The sequence below is a fragment of the Anguilla rostrata genome, chromosome 4 (assembly GCF_018555375.3).
Source record: "Anguilla rostrata isolate EN2019 chromosome 4, ASM1855537v3, whole genome shotgun sequence".
Classification (NCBI taxonomy): Eukaryota; Metazoa; Chordata; class Actinopteri; order Anguilliformes; family Anguillidae; genus Anguilla; species Anguilla rostrata.
The window spans coordinates 27,445,757-27,473,672 of NC_057936.1; the positions used below are offsets into that span (position 1 = coordinate 27,445,757).

Genomic DNA, 27,916 nt, shown 5'->3' on the forward strand with positions numbered 1-27,916 from the left:
TACTAATCATTGGCTGCGGCGGCTTATGCATTCAAAACCACGTGAGGTTACGTTTATGACCACAGCTTGAGACTTAAAAGCGTTGTGACTTGGCAACAGTGCTGCGCTGTGAGTATTTTTTAATTTGAAGAGGTTTACGGGAAAAAATTGAACCGGAACAGGCGTTCCCCCGTCAAATTCACTCCCGTTCGGCACAAAGACAGAATGCGGATAATAACTAGTCTAGTTAGTCAGCTAGGCTAATCGCTACCTATTGCTAATAACTTTACCGCAAAAGAAAGCTAACAGGTCTGCAAGTGGTACTATCTATGAAGTAGGTCTCCTATCAAATTCGGAATGAATAAACATGGCAACTTAAAAGTTGTCACTTGCTTTTAGTTAGGCTATGTAAATGATGTGTACATGGGTGACTGACAAATTCAGTTTTTTCTGCATATTCTCAGTCTTTATCGCTGTCTTGTTTGTTGAGGTAAGTATAAAATTTAGGTAGTGCATGGAGTCATTTAAAAAATTTACGCATAAGGGTTTGGATTTGTTCAATTTAATCTCGTGAATGTGACTTTTGGATAATTAATGTTAAGTGAGTAATATCATTTTCTTTCAATTTCTTATAGTTAATGATAGCAAACAATACATTTTCCAAACAGAGGAATCAGAGTTTATATTGTCTAAAATAAATGAGCAAAAATCTTTCCAAAATTTCATAGTCTGGCATGAATACAATCACAGAATAAGTGAAGGAGAGTTTCTGCATGAGCATCACACAAAGGGACCAATTAATGTTAATATCTTCCTTAAATTTTACAAGGAAATGGTTAACAGGGTAATATCTATGGATGATTTTGTAACAAATTTCTATCAGGTATCAGATTTAATTGGCAAGGTAAATTGCAAGCATTTTTCCACATAGTTGGACAAATAAGCAACAGTACACGGAATACTAAAAATATCTTTCTGAAATAATGGACGTATATATCTCTTGTGATTTTCTTTTTTAATTCTTTGTAGATGGGACGCATATGCGACCATTGGAGTTTCAGCTAGACTGAACCAGTGATTGTTTGATTACTAAAACTGTCTCTGAATGAACTCTTTAAAAAAATCAATAGGTTTCCTTTTAAATTTCTTTAAGGAGCATTTATAACATCGGTATAAAATAGGTATTTGAAAAGAAGAGAGAAATTCTGAATAACTGAGCAACAGTTCATTATTTTTATTATATGGCTTTGTTGAATACTCGATTTTAATTGGTCACTTCAGACATTCTATGGTAAATGTTACTGAATAATGACCATTAATGTGGATAACAGACTCCATTTCTCAATATGCAGAAATCATCGGTCACTTTCAGAAAATCAATAATTGTGCTGTCATAAAATCCATGCGGCTGAAACTCCTATCAGTTCGTTATGATCTGATTGCAGAGGACAGTACAAGCTTTCTAATGGTATATGGAATGTTTCATTTGAATTTTATTACAAAGCGTGAGAGCTCCGTGTATCCATCTGAATTTTTTTCAACATGCCTTTGTGCTTTCAACCTTAACATTACGCAGTAATATACAAGCAATCGTCGCGGCGTAATTGTTTCTTTCCTTCGATTTTTGGAAGATTTTATTCATTTTGCCAACTCATCAGTAAGGCTCATGCAAATTATTTGGGGAGCGAGTCAGAAAAACAGGAATCATGAAGTCTAGCTAGGATATATACAAACATGTACATATTACGGTTTGTAACATTTTAATTATTTACATTGTCATATTTTTGATATTGCCATATTTGCATTGGTCGTAAGCTACATCTGTTAGCCTTTACTAATTATGCTCAGCACATTTGTATTGGAGGCTACTGGAATGGAAATGTACGGTGGCTCTGAAGTGCAAAACACAAAAACAAAAAGAAAACGCAAAAACAAAAACTTTCGGCCCTAAGGTGCAGATGCAACATACAAAAACAAAAAGGAGTGGCCCTGAGGTGCAGATGCAACATACAAAAACAAAAAGGAGTGGTCCAGAAGTGCAAAACCTTTGTACCTCGGGGCTGTTCCTTTTTGTTTTTGTATGTTGCATCTGCACCTCAGGACCACTCCTTTTTGTTTTTGTAGGTTGCATCTGCACCTTAGGGCCGAAAGTTTTTGTTTTTGCGTTTTCTTTTTGTTTTTGTATTTTGCACTTCAGAGCCACCGTAGAAATGGCATGGGAAATACACACACGAATTTACAGTATGCTGACTATGTGCTAGATAACGGTAACAATTTCAATTGGAATGATCATAATAGTAATGTCATCCCATTCCCAAGCAACAGATTGAATTGAAGCTACACGTTTCATCTTAGCCTAGTAGGTGTTATAATTCTGTAAGGAATGTTGGCAGGACATTAATTAAAGAATTCATTCATTCATTCATAGGAGACTTCTGGTCGCACTGTAATTATGACAGCAAACATGGTACATGGCAAAAAATTGTAAAAATAATCTGTGGAAATGTATGCTGTTTGCAGATAAATAGTCCCTAACGAGAGCATTTATAAACTACACCTAGGATTGAGCCCTGGGGAGACCACATGTAATGCCAAATCTCTTTGAGGAAAAATCATCAAGGGAGACATAATAGATCACGACCCAGTAGATGCCATCTGAATCAAGTTAAAACTCATTCAACCTGAAAATAATGACTTCATGGTCCACAATGTCAAATGCAGCACTAAGGTCTAGAAGTACCAGGGCAGAAATATTTCTATTATCTTAATTAACTCTAAAGTAATTAACTTTAATTATAGTTGTCTTGGAGCTGTATTTTCTAAATTTAGCAAATTCTGCTCAAATTTTGCAAATATGGATAATAATGCTAAATAAATTTTGTGAATTACACTAGATGGCTAATGTTAGTTAACGTATGTTACCGAGCAAGCCTGTGAGCTAGTAGCTAAGAAGACTACTTAACTAGCTAGCTAGCAATTGTGAAATGGATAAATAACCTTAACTAGCTAGGTGGACACACATAACCTAACAGTTTCTCAGTAAATTCCAAAAGCTAGAAGGCAAGCTATTAGTTAGCTTGTTATCTAGTGACCTAATTTTTATTTCAGCACCCAGCAGAAAAAAACATATGCATTACATTACATTACATTACAGGCATTTGGCAGACGCTCTTATCCAGAGCTAACATCTAACATGCTAACATCTTATGTGCTAACATACCTTCTTTAGCCAGCAATAAATTACATTAATAAACACACAAGTGCACAAGTTTCAAAGCGCACAATCATGTGATCGCGTTGTCTCCAATAAGGGGTCGATACAGCACAATGACACCGAAACCGGAAATTTTGCGGCCATAAAATGCTGGCCAAGTGTCACACAAGTGCATTCTGTGGCCACAAAATGCATTTCATACTATGAAATATTTGCCAAGTGTCACAATAGTAGGCCAACATTTTGAGGCCATGAAATGCTTGTAGTTGTAATTAGTCTAATGTGCTAATTATATTTCTGCCATAATCATTCAAAATATATTTTGCACTGCTTGCACAAAATGCAAAGCAGAATTGCCATAAACAAGCGCAAATCTACAATAGCTACGACCGCACAAGCGCATGCATCCATGTGTGCATGCATCCACATGCATACCCTCACACAAACATGTGACCTCTTCTTTGGCTCATGGCCAACCTTTCCACAAAATCTTGTGCAAATCTGTGAATCCATTCGGAAGTTATGCGCCTTTTTGTGATAGGCCACACCCATCGCCACGCCCCCTCTTGGTCAATCGGCCTGAAAGTTACTCAGCTGTACCTTCCGGTCATGACCAACGTCAATGTCCATGCCAAATTTCAGCCTCCTGGGGCGAAAATTGTGGCTGCTACAGGGTGGGACACTTTTGTGGACCAACCGACCGACCGACCGACCGACCGACCGACAGACAGACAGAGCTATAGAGCTGTGGTTGCAGCTAATAAAAACTGAGAATTTTGTCTAGGAAATGCAAAATCTATTTTACATTTTGTACACGAAATACAAAGCACGTTTTACTTTTCATGCATGAAATACAGTATGTTGTTTATTCAGTTTGGGGTGTGAAATGCATTTTATGCACAAAATTTAAAGTTACATTTGGCACCCTGTATCAGGTATGATCAGTTAAGAAGAAAAGATTAAGCAAATCTGATATGATGATTATTATTATTGCGTAAGGAAATTCAGCTATTATTTTTACAGTGTCATCCAGTTAAACAATACTCCTCCACATTTCTGGAAACAAAGAGCCAAACTAGTAAAATCTATGGCTCCCATGCAATTCTAGAGATAATGGAAGAGATTAAACATTCCCTAGAAATCCACAGTAACACTATACATTCATACAGCTAAGAAGTTTGTCTCTCAGCGAAACTGAAATATCATCTGAATTTTTGAGTGTTATTAACAGGCTTAATTACAAAACATTAATGCTTCTAGACACCCAAAATGTTAAATAATAACATTTCTTCAGCACAAATTCCACTAGCTCAAGGAATTAAATTTTCAGGCAATATAAAGAGTTTGTCCCATTCTGCAGGAGTTGAGAGCAGTACTCACATGCATGCATGCATGAAAATGTGATTTCTCTATCAACACAGGCTCAAGTATGCAGAACTGTCCACTCTCGACGTTGTGATGCTGAATTGTGTGATTGGGTTCTGCTTTTGACAGGTGGGAAATCCAGAGCTACTTATATCCTACTAGGTCCAACCCACCTTATGACACTATACTGACAGTTGAAATCATGCAGGGTCCTATATATTGAAGACATAAGCAAGTGGCCACAAGCCAAACTAACATTGCATTAAAACAAGCTGGGGGGGTTGCATGTTAGTTCAGCCACTTCCCATTTACAATTTCAGTACACACAATATATCTCCCTCAAACACACAAAGGATGCCTTTGATTTGATCAAAGCTTTGAGTCAGGTGATTTGCTTTCATGTCAAAGTCTTCATCACATAGAGAAAATCCCCAGAAGGAAAATAAAACAACAGATGAGCACAGCACCCCAACATACAGAGACCAGCTTCAAAATGGAATTGATTCAGCTATGGTCTTGTATTTGACCACTTATCAAATTTCTGTTGGGCATTTAAAAACGTGTTTATTGTGGATGAAAAAAGTAGCAAATACGTGAAACACTCCCGTTGCACAAACACATTACCTTTTATACATGGCATGACACCAAAACAAACGTGGCATTCATACTTGGGCTAATAAAAGCCTTTCCGACTATTCACCACAGCAAATTGGACTATTTGGACAGTAGGCAGGGCACTGATTGGTTAAACTCTCTGTATATATTCCTAGTTAGAAAACTGAAGTTTTCTATGAATGTTACTAGCTAGCTTTACGTAAAGGACTAGTAGCAATGCTGGCTAACTCGCTTCTGTCAGCTCCAAGGCCTGGCTAACACAGTATAGATTCCATAAGTAACACAGCAGGCTGCCTGGACCACATTAGCCGTCGCCGTTAAGAGTGTGTTGATGGCTGTAACGTTGGTTACCACAGATCAATCGCTATCAAGAACATATAAAAGCAACTTACCAAGCAAGTTAGCAAGCCAGCTAGCTAACTACTTCCGTAGTTGTTCATCGACAACTACCATATCCCAAGGAACCGTTCGCGATTCTAATAATGATTCGTTGGACAGAAATTATGAATATTTCAGTATTCAGATCCACCCATAGGCTGTAGATCCACCGGGCACCTGACAGTTAGTAATATATACCTAAAAGCTAAAGCTGTTCGGATTTTCTCACAGCGTGTGTTCTCTGTCAAAAGCAAGCTTCTATTCCCGAAAGAAGAGAACATGGCTTTGTCTTTGACAACGTTTATGATTGGTTCTTTTAGCCTTCAGTCTAACCGTACCAATCGTTTTAACCCTTCAGGGTTTGTTTGCTTTGTTAACCCTTGAACCGTGAGCTTCTCGCTGTTAGTCCTCTACTTTCAGGCAATTGCGTTGTAATGTTTTCATTAATTACATTCATTTAGTAGTTCGACTAATCGACTCTCCATTAAAAACTTTCTGATGCATATCAAGTTATACACAGATGTGGCCAGGAAATGGCGAAATCAGCTGCAATGGAATGAAACATGCAGGGCTGGGAGACGTGAACAGGATTCTTGCATGGTCATACAAATACTTGGTTTTGTTGTGTATGTGTTATGTATGTGTTTCATGGTTCTTACTTTTGTTTAACACTACTAGAAATAACTGTACAATTCTCACAGTTGTGCAGAAATGTTTATTGTGGCTTTGTGACTTTGATCTAGTATTGATTTAAATGTAAAATCCAACCTATTGATTCACTCAAGTTAATTTATACTAGATGTTGGAGCATTGCTGCTGAGATTTATTTCCATTCAGCCAGAAGACTATTAGTGCGGTTGTGTACTCACAATTGGCTTTCCAATTAATTAAGGTGTTGAATGGGGTTGAGATCAGGGCTCTGTGCAGGCCATTCAAGTTCTTCCACACTCTTCTCAACAAAACCATTTCTACATGGATCTTGCTGTGTGCCCGGGGGCATTGGCAATAGGAAAGGGCCTTCCCAAACTGTTGGGGAAACACAGAATCATCTAGGATGCTGTTGTATTCAGATGTGCTTTCACTGGAACTAAGGGGCCTAGCCTAAACCATGAAAAACAGCCACAGACCAAGTGGTGTCCAGATACGTTTGGTCATATAGTGTGTGAAAATAGTTTTGCTATATATGGTTTTGTTATCTTCTGACATTAGGTCGCTGCTGGTGCAGAAATTGATGCTGTAATGCTGGATATGTCTGACACGGCTGGCTGCGGCCTTTCTACAAACTGCGGGCTTTCTAGAGTTGAAAGATTAAGACACAGCCTTGTTGGCTAATGACACACCCAGCAGTGGCTAATGACACACCCAGCAGTGGCTCGTGTGACTCTTATATCTGTCCTTTCCCCCTAATCAGTGTTTCCTCCAAGCAACTTTTCACTATAGCAAGGGATGTTGAGTCTCCCCATTGCAAACCAGCTTATGTGCAGGAACTTGTCTTTACAAAATACAACTTGGGGAAGTTTGATTAAAGCATAATAGCCAAAGTTGTATTCCACCCAGGGAAGATTTCCAAATTTTTCTTTAATTTACCTACGCTTATGCAAATCAAACATACTAGTAAAGTGGGACTTCAACAAAGAGGAAAGAAAAAGTATTAACAAACAAAAAAAACAACAGAACATTTTAGCCTCACATTCTGTAGTTTCTTATTTAATTAGGGGTTCAATTGCATATAGTTCATTCATTAATGAAGATTAGGAAGTACTTTTTTAATTATGAAAGCATTTTTTCAGTTCATAATTGACTTCAGTGTCCTTCAGGTAGGTGTGGTGGTAGGGTTCATGCAGTTGATGCTGTGCATTTCAGAGTAAGAATAAGCAACTATGTTTTGATTTATAAAAACTTTTTGCTTATGCTTGAAACGTGATTTGACTGTACCTCAGTGTTACAAAAGCCTATCATGGCTATATAACATATTGGTCTTTGTTTGTTGAATACTGCTTTTAAGAGCAAATAACCTGTTGTTAAACTGGATTATTATTGATGCCATTGTAAAAGCATGACTTTAATGCTTTAGTCTCTCAACAGTAGCAGTGCCAGTGATTTATAATGGTAAAAATCTGGGATTTTTGGCATTTAATACAGCTTCTGTGTTAAACTCCCCCCACTTCTAGTTTATGCTTCACCCACTTCTGGTTTTTGTCCAAATAAAATAAATAATTTTGTTGGTTGAACAAATACAGATACAGATACAAAGTGGCATCTCCCTCCATGTATATGAGATTTATTTGTTAAGATTGGGAATAGGCTTCAGATTTAACTGTAAACACAAACAAAAAAGATCCCGTTTTCATTTTATAATTTTCAAGTTATTCAGTGACTTTAAAAATAACTAATATTAGGGCCATGTGTTGGAGGTGAACAAAAACTTTGATATTTTGAGCTACTTCTCTTCCATGGGGGAATGATTAATGCAATGTCAATATCAATGTTATGTAATGTCTAAATCTTACACTTTTTGAACTCTGTTGAACTCCCTGGTGCAGAATGGCACACATTATATGCCAGAGTGATCTGAAGCAACATTGTTGATATCAATGAGAAAGATACAATAAATGTATCATATTCTGAATACATCCAGAAAATACTAATTTGCTTCAACAAGTGCACTTGTTTATTTATTTTATATATACATAATTTGATATATTTGAAGATATATTGCTTCTTTAGTTGATTATTATATCAGATATAAAAAGAGCCTTCCAACCCTTTTGAAGATGTTCTCAGTTCTAAATTTATACGAACTTAGTCAAGTTTTATATTTAACTTATACCTTCAAGTAGCACTCATGGCACATGTCAATGGGCATTTTAAATGATTACCAGAAAAGTGTGATTTGTGTGAACTTTGATTCATTATTTAGGCTTGCCTTCAACACATACCTCACCTGGAATCTGTTCATTTCACAAATAGCAGTAACACAGTGCCCTCTAAAATGATCCAGCCTTGATTAAAAAAAAAAAAAAAAAGAACTATAAAATGTTATACTTTAACAATAACTGAATGGAATTAATCAAAATACCACTTTAATAACAAATTATATATTTATTTCCCCCCCCCAAAAAAACAATAATATTCACATCCCTGTGTTTAGTACTTTGTGCCCCCTTCTTTTGTGAGGATAACACAAGTGAGTAATGTTCTATAGTGTTCTATGGATTGGTGAACATATTGAAGGGAATCTTTGACCGTTCCTCATTCGGGACCTTTCAAGCTCCTTCAGATCATTTGGTCTCCACTTGTGGACCCCCCTCTTCAATTCAAACCACAAATTTTTCAGTCGGGGTCACGTCTGGAGACAGTCATTGCAAAACAGTAATTGGTAGTCAGATAACCATTTCTTATTTGATTTTGAGGTATGCTTGTGAACATTGTCTTGCTGCATTTCTGGCCAAGTTTGAGTTTCCTGGCAGAGAGAACAAGGTTCCCGTGCCATTTAGCATACTTCAGGTTATTTATTTTTTTTGATTGCTCCCAATAGAAGTTTTTTTTCTGGAAACCCCTCTAAAAATCCTACTGTAATGTAGGAATTTTTGTTTGTTTGCAACCAACTCTTGGTTCACTAAAATCACTAACCCTTTTTTCATGTTTCTTCTGAGAGTTCTTTGCCTGATGGTGGTGGATGATGTGGATTTTATAAGTATAAGTGTTTTCCCCAGTGAAACAGGAAGCCATATATCCTTAAGTTTAGGATCAACTTTTAAAAATGTTATCACATTTATGTTTGTTGGATTTTATTTCAAATAATTATTTTTATTCAGTACACATCTAAGTGTTCAAGGATACCTGATTGGCAGAAGCCACATGCCTCTCTGCCCTTAAAGCCAACATAGCCATCAGATAACAGAATGCAAATACAGTATATAAATAAACCTGACAACAAGGTAGACAAGAAATGGCAAATGCTACCTTGCATTCCTTGCAAGGTAGACAAGGAATGCAAACTTCAGTTAATGAGGTACATATGCATATGGAATTTGTAAAAAATTTGGCTGGTTCCAAATGTACGCACCTCGATTTAGAACTATCTGTATCATTATACTGTTTTCATGTTATAACAGTCTTTTGTAATTAAAATGTCGGTCTTGATTGATTTAGTGAACAAGTTCTAAATAATATTATGCATAACAGTATAAGACAGGAAGCTCTTTGGATGAGTGTTCTGATGAAGCAGACGTGCCTGTTCTAGTACATACAGAAATGAAAAAAACAGCTGAACTACTGATCAAAATGTCAACACGTCAGTTTCTTTTGTCCATTATGCCACCACATACTGCACGATTATTTTACCTTCCTGGAGGGACTTCCCTTCACCTGCAACCAATGAGTCGGTAACATTACACTGCCAGAAACAGTGGCCTGAAATTTCTACAGTAAACTTGTCTAAAAATGCCTATTATTGCCTTATAGCAAAATGACTCTCTTGCAAACTATCAGTGTACAACATACAGCTCCCACTTGCACTTCATGTTATGGCATAGTAACAGTAAAAATCTGCATTTGTCATTGGTGTACACTGTGAAGATAAATAGCTCCCTCTGGTGCTTGATATTAAGATACAACCTAAATAAATGTATTTTCTTATGCTAATAACAAACATTAACATAATTAGTTTTTTCTGCTACTGTGATGTTTGGCACTATTATAAAAAGCTGAGAATGAGTATTAGAATGATTATAAATTTAATCTGTTTAATTACTGCTATTATTACTGGCTAATGAGTCCAGTTGGCACAAGGAGAGAGTGGTTTAAATATAGCAGTCCTTTTCTAAGTGATAGCAATGCACACAAAGTCAATTCCTAATGAAAACATAGATGCTACTGCACAGGTGCTATGTTGCTGGTTCTGTTACAAGTATAAAAAAACACAGGAAAAAAAACAGAAGGGAAAGTGGTGCACTAAACTTCCGCTTTATCGAATAAATGGTTCTTGTGTGTTTGAATAACTATGTGGCTTCAGTCAAAAGAGATCTAACAGGACATAATAAAGGGGATTGGTCTCCTATTTTTAAAAAGGGAAGCAGAACTGTTCACTTAGAACAAATGCTTAGTTCCCAGTCGTACAAAACAGTATGACTTTTTACCCTCTGCTTTTTATTTTTGCTTAATTGAAAAGTACTTTTTAAAAAATTGACCACTTAAAAACTAGTAAAAAAAACTACAGGAGAGTATACAATATCATTTTATTTTTTCTGTAGATAAATATTCTGTTTTTCTTCTAAAATAATTGGGAATGAAGAGGTAGCTCTGTTGGAAATCAGAAAAACATTGCAATTTGCAAATCTGAGCCAGAGAATTGAATGCTCTACACATCATTTGGTTTATACAAGAGGATCCCAATGTAACCAACATAGTAAGACTGAAGCATAAGTGACAAGACACTCAAAATGCTTGTGCAAACAACTGTTCTCAGGTAACTGCAATAAAATGCCTGTCTCAGGATTTGGCAGTGAATCACAATTAAAATGGACCCCATTCATTTATTTTAACCAAGTCCCACATAATATTTTTCCCCTCTGGTGGAGTCTCTAGAATATTTTGTCTTATATTTCATTGTCTAATAAAAGTATTTTATAAGAAATGAGTTTTATTCATAAAAAATACAGAATTACCTGCCCTCTGCTTTTTTATGCATTTATAATTGTCACATGATGAGAGAATACAGGAAGGATATTTTTCAGTATAGCGGCTTTTAATAGGCAGACATTTTACAACAGTGGAATCACACAGTCATATAATAAAATGTACTGGCCATACATTTCAATGACAAGTTTGAGCACATATTACATTGCAACTTTGTTTATTTTAAACTGAAATAAATGTAATAAAAAACATAAGTAACAAAACACTAAATGTATTTGACAGTTATGACAGAATGGTTTTGTGCTTTTGCAGATATGCCTGTAGGGACCTTACACACCTATCACTGTAGAAGTTGAAAAAAAGAACCTTTCCCATATTTTGACATTTTACCAGAGAGGTCTAGGATACAAGCACCTGTGCTGTCAAGATGGCTGCCATCCTTCAGTTATCACAGTACTGTACCTTTAAGATGGACAGCATCAGCACTGTGATAACTGAACCAGGGCAGCCTGTCACATCAAGCAGTGCTTCAGCTCCTCTGCAATTTGGCAACTCAACACCAGCTTCTCGTACCATCCATCTTCATGACAGGTCAGCAGACCTATGAGAAACACGATCCAAGACATTAATACTGTGAACAACCTGGCAAGTTAGAAAAGTAGTTGGTGTTACTTTCACTAAACAAGTACATGGAAGTTAACAAGTGTCATTTATTCATTTACTGAAAATGCCAATGCCATTTCTGGCATGATTTTAAAATCTATATTAAAATCTGTATAATGAAACAGGATATTATGCAACATACCAGTTTACATTATTTTATTTTTAACAAGAAGGTTTCATTAGACTGGTCATGACTGAGAGAGCAAATGATTGTATGGTCTACCTTAAATATCAGGGACTGTATTTCATACAGATATAGCAAATGACATATGATACAATAATAGCTGCTTCAGTAAACTACAGAACAACCATGCTTATATTGTAAAAATATGATACTGGCTTCCACTTTCCATGAGGGTTTTACTAATTGCATGCTTGTAGGTTTTAATGTTGTTCCCCCATCTTTTTCACTGATTTCTCAAATATATACTACTTTCCCAAAACAATATAATAATGCCATTATTATTATTATTATTTTAAGCCTGTAGTGCTAAACCCCTATTTGTTTTCCTATGATTTAATATTTATTTTTTCTCCGTACATTTGCGCAATTTTCCGTAAGATGGGTATTAATCTTTAAGACTTGAAACTTGGCACTCATCACAAATGTGTGAAATCAAGACAACCTGGAATATCACTACAGTCGGCCACATGGGGTGCTATAATTAAAGTTCTAAATTATACCCCTTTTAAAGGTCATAACACCCAGATGCTTTGTCCAATTCACTCCATTCGTGGTGTGAGTATTCCCTGGAGGCACTTGTGCATTAATTCCAAAGATCATGAAAGTATGCCATATTGGAATTTTTTTTTGCTAATAAGCATAATATGTGAAATTGCTTTTTGCTAAGGCTTTTTTGTTTCTTGACCGATTTGCACCAAATGTGGCACATAGTATTAGTGTAACCTACCTAAGCATACTTAACTACGTATAAACCAGCTATATTGGACAATAACTATGGGAGCTGTGAGACCCCCAATCTGAAATTCATTATGTCCTATCATGTTAATGGTCATAACTCATTCACCATTCATCCAATTTCCACAAAACTTCCACTGGTTTACTACGTGGTTATTGTTCTCAATAAGTCTGGTATATTCTAATATTTCTCCAACCGTTAACCAATTGTTTTTCAATTCAGTGCCATCTATTTTTACTAGTTTTCTTACATATGAACACGCTATTTGTTATACGAAAATGGAAAGGATGCATAATTTACAATCCACCAAATACACACGTCAGACTTGCGATTCTCGTGACTCCACCCTGAACGCTGATTCTTGTCCAGCAATCCAGTCGCGTAGCCAGCTAAAGTAAGCTCCTCCCATCACCGCCCCGCCCTCCGTTCTGACTGCTTCATGTAAACAACTTGATTAGTTCTATTTGCTATCTGTGGGGACTGATGCCAAATTTAATAAAAAATAACGTCTGCGCAACGTTCGTAAACTGACAGAATGACACCAAATGTAACACTTTGTTGCATTAAACCGCATTTATCATTTGTGTGCAAATAATGCGCAAAGACTTATTTTAAAGAATTCCAATGCCTTGGATGTATGCTACGTTCCTTAACAAACCACATACTAACGCGATAGCCAACCAGCTACATTAATAAAGTGTTATTTCTGCCTACCTTAAATGTTTGGAAATAATGTTAGATAGTAGCCTAATGTAGTTGGGAGACTTATCAGTGTTAACAAACGCGAGTTACAATCTCAAAAAAATAACAGACCGTAATATATAAAATAACTGTTTAGGCTATTTGCAAATGCCTTAAACCTGCCATAGAATATGGTCAATTTCGTACGGTACTGCATTTCGAAACAGTCAGCTTTCAGTCCGTAGCAATGCATTTGCAAGTCTTGTTTTCAAGAACCCAAAAGCTAACGCCCAGCACGACACACACCCCTTTCAAGGCTAAAACAAACATGTCTAGACCCGCAGGAAGATTCTTTAAACGCGCTTTCTTTATTAGCTAACAAGCACATATATGCGACACGTATAAGCACACCTTACCCGCAGATTTTCTGTTTCTTCTCCCTGTTTACATGAATGTTTTTAATGACGCAGCAAGACCACATTGAACAACGTGATTGTCGCCATTTTTTGTTGTTATTGAAATCCCTTAGCCATGTGACAAAATAAAAAACCAAGCTTCCGGGTACAGCACTAGTTATAGCTATGTAAAAAAAATCTACTACCTACATTTTTTTTCTTAGAGGTCTTTCTTTAAAATAGCATTTTCAGAACGCATATATAATTAAACGTGTGCACCATGCTCTGTAACAATCCGACACCGACATGCTCCCATATTCTACTCAAACATTAGGACCGCAAAACAGCCGAGCCGAGACAGCTTGTGGCTTCAGTAAACTAGCGCGAGTACGCTGGAACATCCACTGCTTGGAGAGTAGATGCGCTGTTATTTTGACAGTTATATGCTGCACGGTCGTTGCTGCCAACAAGTGTGAAAGCGCTTGATTAGACAGAATAGAGCTCAAATGTTGAAGAGGAGAATAAAACGAGAAACCTATTTCGATAAAAACGTTGTTTCCATGTAGCCTATTATTATTATTGCTGTTGTTTTTGTGTTGATTATGATTAGTTTTGGATTGGCGTTAGTAGCCTACTCTGTGTATAGGCCCATGTTTGTCCATTCCTTTGACGGAATGTTTCTGGGGGATGTGCGTATGCGGGATTGTTCTAATCAGTGCTGATTGAAATGCAATCCAATACAACTATAGGCCTTCAACTCCCAGAAGTGTATGGTTTAAAATAAGGCGATAGCGAAGAACATATTTATTAAGGGGACAAAAGCAAGACCAATGATTATTAAAATGGGAATCTTAATTTCTAGATTTGTTTGTCAATTGTGAAATGAAAACGGCTATAATTGTAGCCTACTTTCTGAATCGCCTTTTCTAATCTCATGAGCAAATGTGCAAAGCAAGAGGACACAGCGTGTCTCATACAGTTTATATTTTAGGAAGCACCAATAGGCCATTGCTTCGAACAGGAATACAAATGATGAACTAACTAATTAAGCATTTTAGAATGAGATGTTTCGTGTTTACGTGTCGATTCTTACAAGCAGACTACGACGTGAGGAAAAGTCAAATCTTGTGGAAACTTGCAAAATGTCTTCGTAACTCCTGATGTCCAATGTCTCAGGTTCAATACTCAAGACTGTTCCATCCCTCTAGTTTTGTAGTTTGTAACTTCAGACTGCTCAACGTGGAAGCATTATCTCTTGGGAGTAATTTTATTTACAGCATAAATAAGGGACACGAGAGAAAAAAACACCATCTACCACAATTCTGAGCGTTATTTCAGAATACATGCATGCGCACCACACTCCGCATTCTTGCCTGATGATGTGTAAGGGGGTGTATGTTGGGCGTTGGGACTGGTCCCCCATTCATTTTGCAAACAAAATACTTTCTTAAAGATACAGTGAGACAATAATTCCGTGGGCGGAGAGTAATCTTTTGCTAACTTGGTCCGCAGCCTATGTGAAATTAAACACCATTTTGTCGAACAAACCAGAACGGAGGTGAGCTCAGGTTTGGTCTTGTTCTTCCCTTGCAGGTTAGCAAGACCTTAAAAAATACTTAAGAGCTTTATCTAGTTAGATAACGTATGTAAGATCTAAAAGTTAACAGTTGCTAGCCGACTAATTTTAATTTTAGTGGTTCTACAATCTAGCCAGTGTCGGACATAATTATCTATCTCTAGGTTAAATTATATAATATGTCTTAGCTTTGTATTTGTTCGTCTTTTTAATACTAAGAGAATAAAATTCCAGAAGACTGGCAAAATACGTAGTTACGTGCTGTGGCTTTAAATGGGTAGCTAACTTGCCAAGTTAAATGAATGCCATGCAAGTTAGTGAAACAAATTATGTCAAAGTTTTAGCCAGCTAGCCTAATACGCTGTTTGTTCTTGTCTGTTTTCGAAAATGTTTAAATAATATTCTCAGGCTGATTCAAAAGGAAATGGCAAACCGATTATTGCGAGCCGTCATAATGGGTCCTCCAGGCTCAGGAAAAGGAACTATCTCGGAGAGAATTGCGCAGAGTTTTGGCCTCAAACATCTGTCCAGTGGCGACTTCCTACGGGATAGCATTGCTGCAAACACCGGTATGTCTGTTCTCAATTGGCTGCTTCAGTCGGTGCTTTTCATCCGTTCATATAATCCATTTCTGCACGCGGCTTTAATGTAACGTCACAATATAAAGCTTACGTTTTTTTCTTTGATGTGCTGGTTAAACTATTTTCCAATCAATCCAGCTACTTAGGCTCTTCCATGTAATTAATAGCTTGCAATTCGCCTAACTGGCCAAAGGACAAAAGCGCGTGAATACCGTTGGCTTTGCATTTGAGTTATGTAGCTGTGAAATGCAAAATAAAAAAATAAAATTTAAAAATGAGCTAGCTGAACTGAACATTTCTTTAAGATTTAATGGACGCCCATCCTGGTTTGATGTTATCTAGCCATCCGGGTAACAGGTCCTGGGCGAAATCTGAAAAGTGTAGCTCAATGAGTTGCAAGCAGGCATTTAAAAAAATGGCCAATAACTATCCGAGGGTTCAGATGGGGTAGCGATCACGCTTACTGCGAATTGTGTGATATATAAGGGATATTTTTTCATGTGCTAGTGAGCCACACTGTTACGCAGTGTTAGTTTGCAAATTTACCTTTTAAGAATATAAACTCGTATAAACGTTTTTTCTCGCTTCGACTTGGCTGCCGTGTGAAAGAACGATGCCTTAAAACGTGTTCAGTTTTACACGTAAACAAAGGCATGGCTATCATTTGTATGTTAGACTGTGATTAATTTATTCTTGGTAACTTCTCTTCGAGCGATAAGCAAAAACACATGGCAATGTTTACAATATTAAATAGGGACTGCGCTCCTCCAATTTCAGGGAACAGTCATTGACTGAAACCATGATTCAGTGTATCTAAAGTCCTGCTTGGTGCTTATTATTGCAAAAACAGGTTAAGGTTTATTAGTATTCTGTGACAACCTGTAAAATAGTGAACATTATAGAATGTATATAGCTATAACAAATGCACTTTTCTTTGTGTGTTCAGTTGTTTAACATGCATGCCGTTTCTACCATTCCTAGAAGAGCACGTGTTCTTGTATTCTGTGACATGAATAAGGTAATTATTGATCACTTGGTTTTGGATTGTGTGAAGATTAGTTAAAGCTGACCCATTTAGAGAAAGCAGGGGAATGCTTGACGGTTCTCAGCTGGTGACCATGGATACTGTACTGCACTGTATTTCACTGTTGAGTAGCTCCCCCTTCTGTGCCATCCATTCTCATCCTGCTGCCTTCCCTGTCTCTCACTATATTTGTGTGTGTTTACTTATCCACACACACATGTGTATATGATGTCTTTCTCCCCCTGCCTATAGAGGCTGGTGTTATGGCGAAGGCATGCATTGAGAAGGGCCTTTTGGTTCCTGATCACGTCATGACACATGTCGTGCTACCGCGGCTGGAGCAGATGATCGGACACAGCTGGCTTCTGGATGGTAAGTCAATGACAAGTCATCCTCTATGCACAGCATTGCACAAGACAGACTTACAGAAGTGTCTCAGCATTTTAAAAAATAGTGTAACTGCATTCAAACGATGCATATATTTTGCCTCAGTTCTGTTGATTTCTTTTAAATTAACACAAAGATTTAGTTTCCATGCCACAGTTACCTAGATAAAAAAGTAAGAGAGCTTAGCATCTTAAAACTTTAGCATAACCTTATGAAATGGTAGGCCACTCAAAATAAAGCTTTATACAAGCAATCTACTCTGAGCCAAGGTGAATATTATAAAGCTAAAATGGCATGTCTAGTTTAAAAGCTGTGGGAGTTGTACTGTGCAGAAAATTAAGGCGGAACAAAAATAATATTAAGAAGTTTGCTGTAGGGAACTTTCTCAACGGTAGCAATGTTGAGAGAGCATCTTGAAAATCACAACACCTGTTGGCTCTGCCCAGAGACACACACCCACTCTCCTGCTTCTCCACACACCTAATTGTGAATGTGCATCAACATTTCTCGCTACGACTCCCAGGGATTAAAGGGGGGGAAATCTCATGATTGAAATTTATTCCCCACAAAGTTCATCTTCTTATTATTATTCATACTATGTACTGTACATGGGAGGAGAAATACTTTACCCCAGGGCAAGTTTATGTGTGAGAAATCTTCTCAGATGCACACACTCCTTCATTTTAAAATAGCCCCATATTAGAGGTCTGCAACCTGACCCGAACCCAACGGGATCCAACACTCTGTCTGTCTGGTTTCAGGCCGAGGTTTGGGTCGTTTTTTTCACATACAACTTCGGGCTTCGTTCAGGTTCAGTTTTGTTTTCTATTAAGTGAAAATTCATTATTATTTTACATTTTAAATGCATTTGTATTTGATAAAATAAAATTTGTTTTGCACATGGGCAGCACAGTGGGGCAGTGGGTAGCACTGTCACCTCACAGCAAGAAGGTTGTGTGTTCGAATCTCGACTTGGGGCCTTTCTGTGTGGAGTTTGCATGTTCTCCGTGTGGGTTTCCTCCGGGTACTCTGGCTTCCTCCCATAATCCAAAGACATGCAGGTAGGCCGATTGGAGACCCTAAATTGCCCATAGGTATGAGTGTGTGAGTGAATGGTGTGTGTGCCCTGTGATAGATTGGTGGCCTGTCCAGGGTGTATTCCTGCCTCTCGCCCAATGCACTCCGGGATAGGGTCCATCACCCCCCACGACCGTGCTCAGGATAAGCAGGTATAGATAATGGATGGATGGATGGATGGATGTTTGGCACACGCGCACTCTCTTTCTAGTACATGTCAACTTTGCAGTGGATGAAATTAGGCTAAATGAAAATTTGCGAAGAGAGAACTTCAACTTCTTAAAATTCCAAATGAGTCGGGAACGACTTTGTTGTGTAAATATTATGAGCTCTTTGTGACAACAGATAAGCTACTCACTAGTCACGTGCAGTGTAGGGATTGCAATGCTGTTTTGACCTATGATGGCAAGTCTGACCTCACTGAATTTAGAGATATCGTCCAAGAAATAGCAGAAAATTTACTGGCAGCGAAGGCACTTGTGAGATATGTTGGCTAAAGGAAACTGGTGTGGTAAATCAGCTGGCACAAACTGGATGTGTACTGTACAGTGCTTGATCACTACTAACCGGCAGTTCATTAGCCTATCACACTGCTCTGCTGATGGGTCACCGTGCCTTGCGGAGCAATGTAGCTGCTGTTTACTATCACATATGGAAATAAAACATAGCCAGTTGTAGTATGATAAATATTGCTATAACTCAAGCATATAGCAGCTGAGCAAATCTGTTTGTGAGCGATTTTTTGGTTTTGGGTTAGGTTCGGTTTTTAAATTTGGCTGTACCAGTTTGGCTTAGTCGGGTCAGGTCTCAAGACCTCAGGTACAAGCTGGGTTTGGGCTTAAAAGATTTATGGAACCAAAATGGAACTGGAATAGGAATAGGCTATTTTAGCTAAGCAAAGATGAAAAAATAACTGTCACTCTGATTGCATTAATTTTAGCTTACAATGCAATCAGAGTGATAGATCTTTTTTCATCTTTGCTTAGGTAAAATATGTACACTTCCGTTTTGGTACTGGTGTAGTTTCACATGTGCACATTTCTTCCTTAAAATGGATAATTGTTTTCCACAACATCTGTTAGCTCTAACTTCCTAAAAATGCTAACCGGAAAGGCATGCCTCGTAAATGTAGTTATTACGTAAAACCAAGCATGATCTGATGAAACATTGTTGGGGAAACTACTCCCTGGGCCTTAAGAACGGATTAAAACAAGCATGGGTTCACAACTTAAGTTCTTAAGTTGTGAACCTGAGAGCAGTTATGAAATAACTTTAGGGCAGTGGCTATCAATATCTAATCTCTTGATGAATTAAGGCTGCTGAACACATGTTTTGCTTCCACAATAGTGTGGATTGGTTAAACTTGTCTTAACACATTGCAGGTTTGGCTTGCTGCCATTTGCTGTCAGTAAACTCCATTCAATATACCGTAAAAGCGCCTAATTTAAAACAAGTAGCAGCGCATTACAATCCAAAGCTGGTTATTATTGTTAGAACAAAAACCAGCGCACACAGTGGGCCCTGTGAACTGGTATTGAGAAATACTGCTTTAGGGCACATTGCATTAGCATTTTTATTTTTAAAAGATGTCAGAAATGCATGTTTAAATACTCAGTCAGTATCCATTGTATATTAAACCCCTTATAACCCAATGGCTATGAAATTAGATGCCAGCATCTAAAAGGACATTGTCTGAAATTATTTCTTTTATCGGTCATTCAAGGTGCAGTGTTATAACGCGTATACCTTTTTAAACCTTAGACTCTTCGCACTTTGATATAAAAAAAAAAACGTTTCAATTGTTAAAACCACTAGAGATAACAAAAGAAATAACAAGGCAGTCCACATCTCCAAAGCAGGGCTGAAATTTTACTGGGTAGCAGTGTAGTATATGGGTAAGGAGCTGGTCTTATAACCTGAAGGTCACAGGTTCAATTCCCTGGTAGGACACTGCCGTTGTACCCTTGAGCAAGGTACTTAACCCGCATTGCTTCAGTATATATCCAGCTGCAATATAAAAAGTTGTGTAAGCCGCTGTGGATAAGAGCATCTGCTAAATGCCTGTAATGTAATGAAACACCCCATGTAATTGTCTGTAATTAAGATATTTTAAATGGTACATGTCTGTTCCTGCTGTGCCCATCCAGGGTTTCCGCGAACACTAGCGCAAGCCACTGCCCTGGAGAGTGTGTGTGAGTTGGACATAGCTATCAGTCTGAATATTCCCTTTGAGACACTGAAGGAGAGACTAAGCGAACGGTGGGTTCATCCAGCCAGCGGGAGAGTGTACAACATGGGGTTCAACCCACCTCGTGTCCAGGTGAGCTTCTTCCTTCCTTTGTGCGTTCAGAAAAACACCAAAAACGTTAGTGCTGACTTTTCTGCCAGATGATGTGTAATTTGCCATTGTGTTAGGAGTCAGGGCTGGTTTTAGTTAGCATTAGTGACTGTTCTGATTGATCAGACACTGTCATCTGCCAGTGACTGCTGTGTGGACTGCAGAGGAAGCTGCCGGAATGTCATGTGATTACATCTGTAATTGAAATAAAGCGAAGTGTAGATGATAATTCATAAACAAATACCAAAAGTGCTACCCAAATGGTTCCTCATAACTGCCAACACTGAACATTTATGTCCTGGGGTACTTTTGCTAATGCACCTCACTCCCTCATAGTAAATGACTTGCTTGTTCATGTCTTGTGGATGTAAAATTGGAACGATGTTGAGTTTTTGCTAAATTTGTCTCATGTCTTATCAGGGTGTGGATGACATCACTGGGGAGCCCCTGGTCCAAAGTGATGGCGACAAGCCAGAGGCAGTGCTGAGCAAACTGCGACGCTACAAAGACATCGCCAAGCCCGTTATAGACTTTTACAAGTGAGTTTTAAGGCTGCTGTATATCCAGGCTTCTCAATACAACCTCCTTAGTAGATGAGTCTATCTGTGTAAGTATATCTTTCACATTTTACGTCTTGAACTTGTTCTGGGTTGATTTATTTTAACAAAGGGTGATATAAGGTTCAGCACAATGTTTCTTTAAGGCCTTCAATTCTGGTCATAAGTCCAAAGCCCAGTCTGGCTCAACTTACTAAGTACGCACAAAGCTTAAAAATTAAGCTTTTTGACTTGCTACAGGAGATGGAACACTTTTTAGTCCTGCTAACATATTATTTCAGCAAAGTTCATTACAAGATGAGTCCTTCGTGCTTGGGAAAGTTTTACGTCTGGAAGTGACAAGTGCTTTGTTATAACTGTGTTTGATGTACTAGTTTTTCAAGGAAGCTTATTGAACTCCTGAAACTGATTGAATATACCTTTATAGATTACTAACAGAACTCTTCTTATTATTCTTAATGCAGATTTAAAAGCGAAACACAAGTTAACACCAAAATGTCACGTGAATGCATGCATGGATATTATGCTGGTTTTTCAACACATATTTGTACAGCATTTATACTAAACTGTTCTCTCTAACATAAGACTAGACACTTATATTTATATGTTATATTTATTCACAATTTACAATTTAGTTGTTTAGCAAGCATTTTTGGCCAAAGCGATTTACAGAACTGCTTTTCACGAGACAACCACAAGTTCATGTCCACACATCTATATATCATAGTGTACTTTACTACCACATTATCTCAAGGATGCCTGAAGATCTGTTTGAATTCTAATTTCATAATCAGGTATACAATATCTGCTTTGGGTGTTTGTGTTTGCGTGTACTATAATCGCATAAACTTGGGCATGGCCTTGTTTTCAGTTTTGGCACTTATTTTGATCTGCTGTGTTCCTTGGAAATGTTGGTAACTGATGCTGTTTTATTTACACAAAATTTTCTATATTTCACTCTGACTCCATGCTTCTGTCTTTATTTAATTTTTTTGGTCTGTGCCACAATTTGCTTTAGCTCATGATTTGCATATTCTGTCATTGAATGTGCGTGAATGTTAATATTTTGGCTGCTGCACAGATTTATATGATTCTCAGGCTTCTGAAAGAACAGTCCCAGCCTATTTTCATTGTTTAATGATCAGTTTAAACTTATAGCCAATACATGCAGGCTCCACCTAAAATATATCAAAAGAGTGAAAATAATACAGAACTAAAGGCATGTCAACTGTCAGGAGACCTTGTACCTTATTCTCACTGCTTTGATTTGGTTATTTAATAACAAATGTTGTGTAGGAAGGTTTTTGTCCCAGTGTAACTCTGTAGCTGTGTCTGTGCATGTGTGTGTGCCTGCGTGTGATGTGAAAACCTGCAGTATGTCTGGGATGTGAGTAAGAAAATCTACTGCATGTAATATAAAAGTACTGCTTCAAGCCATGTATGTATATCAAATGGCCCTTAACACTTGTTTTTTGCCCCCCACTGGTTGTCACCCCTTTATAAAACAGCAGGTCTATTTTGGCATTTTAGGTATAAACTTTGAAGTTACGCCCTGTGGTCACTTGCTGACATCAAAGATTTATATGGTCCTTTCCAGTCTGACATTTATCAGATTTCTCTTGCTTTGTTATTTGAACTAGTGAGAGTAAAGGTCATTAGCTTACACTATGCGTTACTTGTAGTTGCTAGTAGTTCACACTCTGAACAAATGCCTTTATAGGTAGATATTTAAAAAAATTGATCATACGTGTGTGTGTGTGCGTGTGTGTGTGTGTGTGTGTGTGTGCATAAATTTTAGTTCAAGATAAGTCAAGCTATATTTTGAGTGCCTTGTGTGTGCAAGTACAGAAGAACAATTTCTGTGCTTGTTGAAACAGGATTTGTGAAGTGCTGAACGCGTTCTCTTTATTCATATGTATGTACCACCCTGAGATGAATGTAGTTGGTTTCCTTTGGATGCAATATTTGCATCCTCATATGTTGTTGTTATTGGTGCAAAAGCAAAAAATAAAAATAGACATTTGGCTTTAATTCATATTAAACAAATACAAACAACAAAAAAAAATTAACATGCAGTGCAGTCTGTAAGTATTTGGACAGTGACACAATTTTTATTGTTTTGGCTCTGTCCTCCAGCACATTGCGTTTGACATGAAACAGTGAATATGGGGTCATTTAAGGGTATTTAAATCCGCATAGGATGGTCCATGTTGGAATTACAGCCCTTTTTTTACATAGGGGACCTAATAGTCATTGTAGCTGTAGATACAGCTGTGTTTTCCTGCCTTATATTGAGGCTGAGATTGAGAGTGCAATTAGGCGTTTTTACAGAAACCTAAGACTAAAATAAATGGCACCTCATTGTGATAATTGTGATTGGATCTCTTGATGATGACAGTGAGACAGGATGTCAGATTTAGAGTATTATGCAAAAGATTGTACATCCTACAACACAATGTGTGTTATTCTCGAATTGATTCTTGACGTTGCAACTGTGTTTTGTAAGGCTACCCCTTTAAATTGATCTCAGTGGGATTTTATTGCTGGTTTGAATAAAGCATAAACAAATAGAAATAAACACTGTAGGCATTTGTCACAACCAGTCACTATTTACCTTGTCAACAAATAGAGGATTCACTACTGTCAGAAATAATTTAAGCTGTCGATCCATGTACAGTAAGTATTAATCAAGACTCATCCAGCTTAGCCTTGCCTGTTTGACAGGAGAAGGTTAGTGGGTTTTGTGGATGGGGCACTTGTTCAAAACAACTTTCAGCATAAGGTCAAGCCGTTTGTTGGTTTAAAAACTCACCTGGAGGCCTCTTTCGTATTTGGTATGGAAGTCAGTTTATGTGGCTCACTTGTATTGAATCCTGATATCAGCCACTTATTTTTGTTAACAGGAAGAAAGGCATTTTACACTCTTTCTCGGGGACAGAGACTGATAAGATATGGCCCTACATCAGCTCTCTGGTCAGTACTAAGGTCCCTGCGGTCCAGGCCAGTGCACAGACCAAGCCACTGCACACCCACCAGGGCTGAAGGTATTCTGCAAGGATGTGTTCCATGAAGGAGGCTCGCTATGTGGAAGCATGGAGAGGACTGTCCGCTCAGTTCAATTCAAAGCCATCATCATCTGACAGCTTTACATGTATTCAGAATCTAGAAGCATACTCTTTATGGATTGTAGTGTTCAGTTAATTTGGAACCATGCATTTTAAGTCTCTAAGGGTACTATCCAGTCAAGTATCATAGTATTTTAAATCCTTACACAGAGTAAGAACAAGTTAATGTTCAAAAAGTTAGCAGATTTCCCCCTTCTTCCTCCCTCTGTTTCTCTCTCTCTCTCACACACACACAAACACATACATGCCACCTTTTCAACCATGTAAATAGTAATTCCTTTCATTATGAATTTTAGAGAGGACATTTCAAAATGCAAACTTTGTCTGCTATATAGCCTACAATAAAATTGGTAGTGGGGCCATTTGTGCTGAAAAGGTTAAACTATAAATGTTTGGCAAGAGTGCACTTCAAGTCTGATTGTGGAGAATGGATGTCTGTGGTCTTTCAATTATTGTTCTTTTGTGCTTTAATTTTAAGCAGGATATTGAAAAGTTCAGAGTATTGAGTTTGGAAAATGTTGCAAATGCTGACCAAAGATTATATTCTGGACAAGGAAGATAACAAATAATTTTGTGGGAGAGGCATTTATGTGTGATATGTTTTATGAAAAAAACACTGAACATGTTGTCATTGTCAAAACAAAACTACAAAACATTGAATTATCAGGAACATCAAAAAAGTTGTCATGTTTACTAATATAACATTATGACATAGCATTTGGGTTTTCAACTCCAACTTAATTATTATATATTATATTATATATATTATATTATATATTATTATAAACAGAGTTGGACGAGAGCCTTAAAGGTCCAGGAAACTGATTCAAATTCAACATTAGCTATCTTATAGTTAAACCTGCAGATCATTCAGTATGTAATAACCCATAGCTACTGTACCCAGTTGACAACAGTCTCAAACTCTGAGCATTATACCTAGATAAAGCAAGGCTTTGATTTCACATATCTACACTTGAAAGCTATTTAATTATCACTAGCTAAAGGTAGGCCTACTTACCGATCCATCACACTTTTGTTCTGCGACAACCAGAAGTATCACTAGCAGCAACTATTCGGATGGAGGTGAAGGGACAGAAGTAGCTTTGTAACAAAGCCACATTGTTTTGTAAATAGTTGGTGAAATTCTTGCGAAAATGGACACTACAAATATTAACTGTTGGGGTTGTTGCAATATTGCAGTACCTGTGGGCCTCCAGAAATGAAACCCATTTCTTATGGGTCTCTTCATTTTTGAACCAGAAAAAAGAAGAGTCTAAGAATCGTTGCATTTCCAAATTGGCTTGTGGTAAAAAGTGTGGCAAAAGGATCGTTCACATATTACAATTTAGAAGTAGAAAGAATTTCACCGGTCTTAGCATTTTAGTGTTATACATTGTACCCAGCTAACCCCCGCCCACTGAAACCCCCAGACGTTTAGTTAAGGGGGGAGGCAAGCCAATTTCGCACAGGCTTTACTGTGTTTTTTTGTTTTTTGTTTTGTTTTTTGTTGCAAGAATCATAAAAAGTATTTCTTGGCCATTTGTGAATGCAGAAAAATATTGAAACACATCAGCAAAGAATTAACAGATTTCAGTTTCCTGGACCTTACATATGTGTAGAACATTTGAAAGTTTTTTGTGCTGACAGTATGGTAATATGGAATACTAAGAATGCTCTTTTGTTGTGTACATTTTAAAATATTTGTGTAGGTTCCCTATTGTAAATTAAGTAATCAGACACATTTGATAATTGAAATGAGAGCAATGGCATATTATTGATATTTAAAAAAATTATTAAGATTAAAGCTGAAGATGAACATTACAAATGGAATGTTGGTTTTAGGAAATTGTATGTATGAACGTATAGTATAAAAAAGTAGTGTTGAATTTATTTGCACACTAAATTGGGTAATTAAATACATATTAGAGAAGAGAGCAAAAGCTTATTTGTTGGTTTCTGTATTCCTTATGACAGCTGTTCATTTCCCAAGTGCAGTTTTGTTGAGAGTTGTGTGGACTATTATCTCTGACCCAACTGGAAAGCTATTATATATAGTGGAATGTAGTACACAAATGTCTCCTGTGCAGGTTATAAAAATGTTTTGTGTTCATTCAGCACTTAGGTGATAGGAGGAAAAGATATTACATCCTCATAGACGAATAGTTAGCATTTTTATGAATAGTTTCCATAGGCCTCTATCATGTGCAATGCTATAATCATTTGTAAGTTTTCTTACGAAATTATTTTGCCATCCTACTGCATTCCAAAAAATAAATAAAATTATTTTCTCAAATTATTGGGCTCTGAATATTTTCATACCATGTTTGTACATATGTGTGGTCAGAAACATTACATGGCCCAGGGGGGGCTGTTTCAAAATTCATGATGCCCTCTCCTCCCCTTTCTCCGCTGCCCCACCGGCCATTTGCCTATATGGACCTATCACTGGAATTTCAACACCACCAAACGCCATAGTATTATAGTATTAAAGGTATACTATGTAGGATTTTGCGGCCCTTATAGACACTGTGTTTGTAAAGCCAGCAGCCATACCACCACGCACTCTGCTCCTGCCGACTGGCGGAAGCTAAGCAAGTGTGGGCTTGGTTAGTACTTGGATGGGAGACCACCAGGCAATACTGAGTTGCTGCTGGAAGTGGTGTTGGTGGGCCAGCAGGGGGCAATCTTCCCTCTGGACAAATAAACCCCAATGCCCCAGTGCAGTGACGGGGACACTGTGCTGTAGGAGATGCCGTCTTTCAGATGAGTGTGAAGCAGGGTGTTGTAGCAAAAGAGCATCTGTGCTCAGCGAACCTACCCTGGGTAAATAAAGGTTTAAAACCCCACTCACACCTCCTTCATCCTCAACCCCACCCACACCTCTGTTTTGGACACACCTTCTAGCGCTGCAACCAGAATATCAAGCAAAGAGGTGAGATGAGATATTGAAAAGAGAATTTTTAGCAACATGAATGATTCCATATAGGTGGTAACAGTAATTAGGCAGTGTTATATCTTTACACTGAGTGCACCCCTTAGTCTGCAGGAACATCGTATGGTAGCTACTCCGTAGTGCAGCTATTTCGTGTTTTTCCTCATTTAGTATTTAGCTATTCTGGGCCCTGTTTTACAAAGCAGGGTTACTGAGTTAGCAGGATAACTGCACTGAGTAAAACTCGAAACCCTACCCAAATCTGGAATAGACTAAAAAAAGAGGTGAAAGGTGCAGGAATTTGGCTAAAGTGTGTAAAGACATAGATTGCCATTGCATCGTAGATATGCCCTAGCATAGTTATTTTATCATATTTTCAAATACAAAATCCTACATAGTGTACCTTATAGAAGTAAATGCTGAACATTATTCACAAGAGAACTGAAAGCTTTATGTTTGTTTTTAAGCA

At 37.6% G+C, this 27,916-nt stretch overlaps 2 protein-coding genes and 1 long non-coding RNA gene across 6 annotated transcripts in view; 1 reads left to right on the forward strand and 2 right to left on the reverse strand.

The window, feature by feature from the left end:
• Window positions 1-5,844, reverse strand: part of jak1 (Janus kinase 1) — a 32,806-nt gene extending 26,962 nt beyond the window's left edge. The window contains exon 1 of one of the 2 annotated variants that reach the window (XM_064331934.1): window positions 5,566-5,844. Coding sequence is in view for 1 of the 2 variants with exons in the window: in XM_064331933.1 (XP_064188003.1) it covers window positions 4,574-4,587 (14 nt within the window). In the remaining variant the exon portion in view is untranslated. Of the gene's footprint in view, window positions 1-4,573; window positions 4,715-5,565 lie in introns of those variants that run through there. The other variant, XM_064331933.1, reaches the window with a different exon arrangement.
• ak4 (adenylate kinase 4) lies at window positions 1-26,811 on the forward strand. 3 transcript variants are annotated; one of them, XM_064331936.1, is made up of 6 exons: window positions 15,269-15,408; window positions 15,835-15,995; window positions 17,284-17,403; window positions 20,643-20,815; window positions 21,254-21,372; window positions 24,294-26,811. In XM_064331936.1, exons 2-6 carry the CDS (start codon window positions 15,851-15,853, stop codon window positions 24,430-24,432), a joined length of 696 nt encoding a protein of 231 aa, XP_064188006.1. In that variant the 5' UTR covers window positions 15,269-15,408; window positions 15,835-15,850; the 3' UTR covers window positions 24,433-26,811. The 3 variants fall into 3 exon arrangements, with proteins under 3 accessions (XP_064188008.1, XP_064188006.1, XP_064188007.1); XM_064331937.1 differs by having other exon boundaries at window positions 15,309-15,443; XM_064331938.1 differs by lacking the exons at window positions 15,269-15,408; window positions 15,835-15,995 and adding an exon at window positions 1-108.
• LOC135253090 (uncharacterized) lies at window positions 10,775-15,116 on the reverse strand. Its single transcript, XR_010329534.1, has 2 exons — window positions 13,872-15,116; window positions 10,775-11,792 (listed from the first exon to the last, which is right to left on the reverse strand). It is a non-coding gene; the product is annotated as an uncharacterized LOC135253090 (long non-coding RNA).
• Window positions 26,812-27,916: the final 1,105 nt, after the last annotated feature.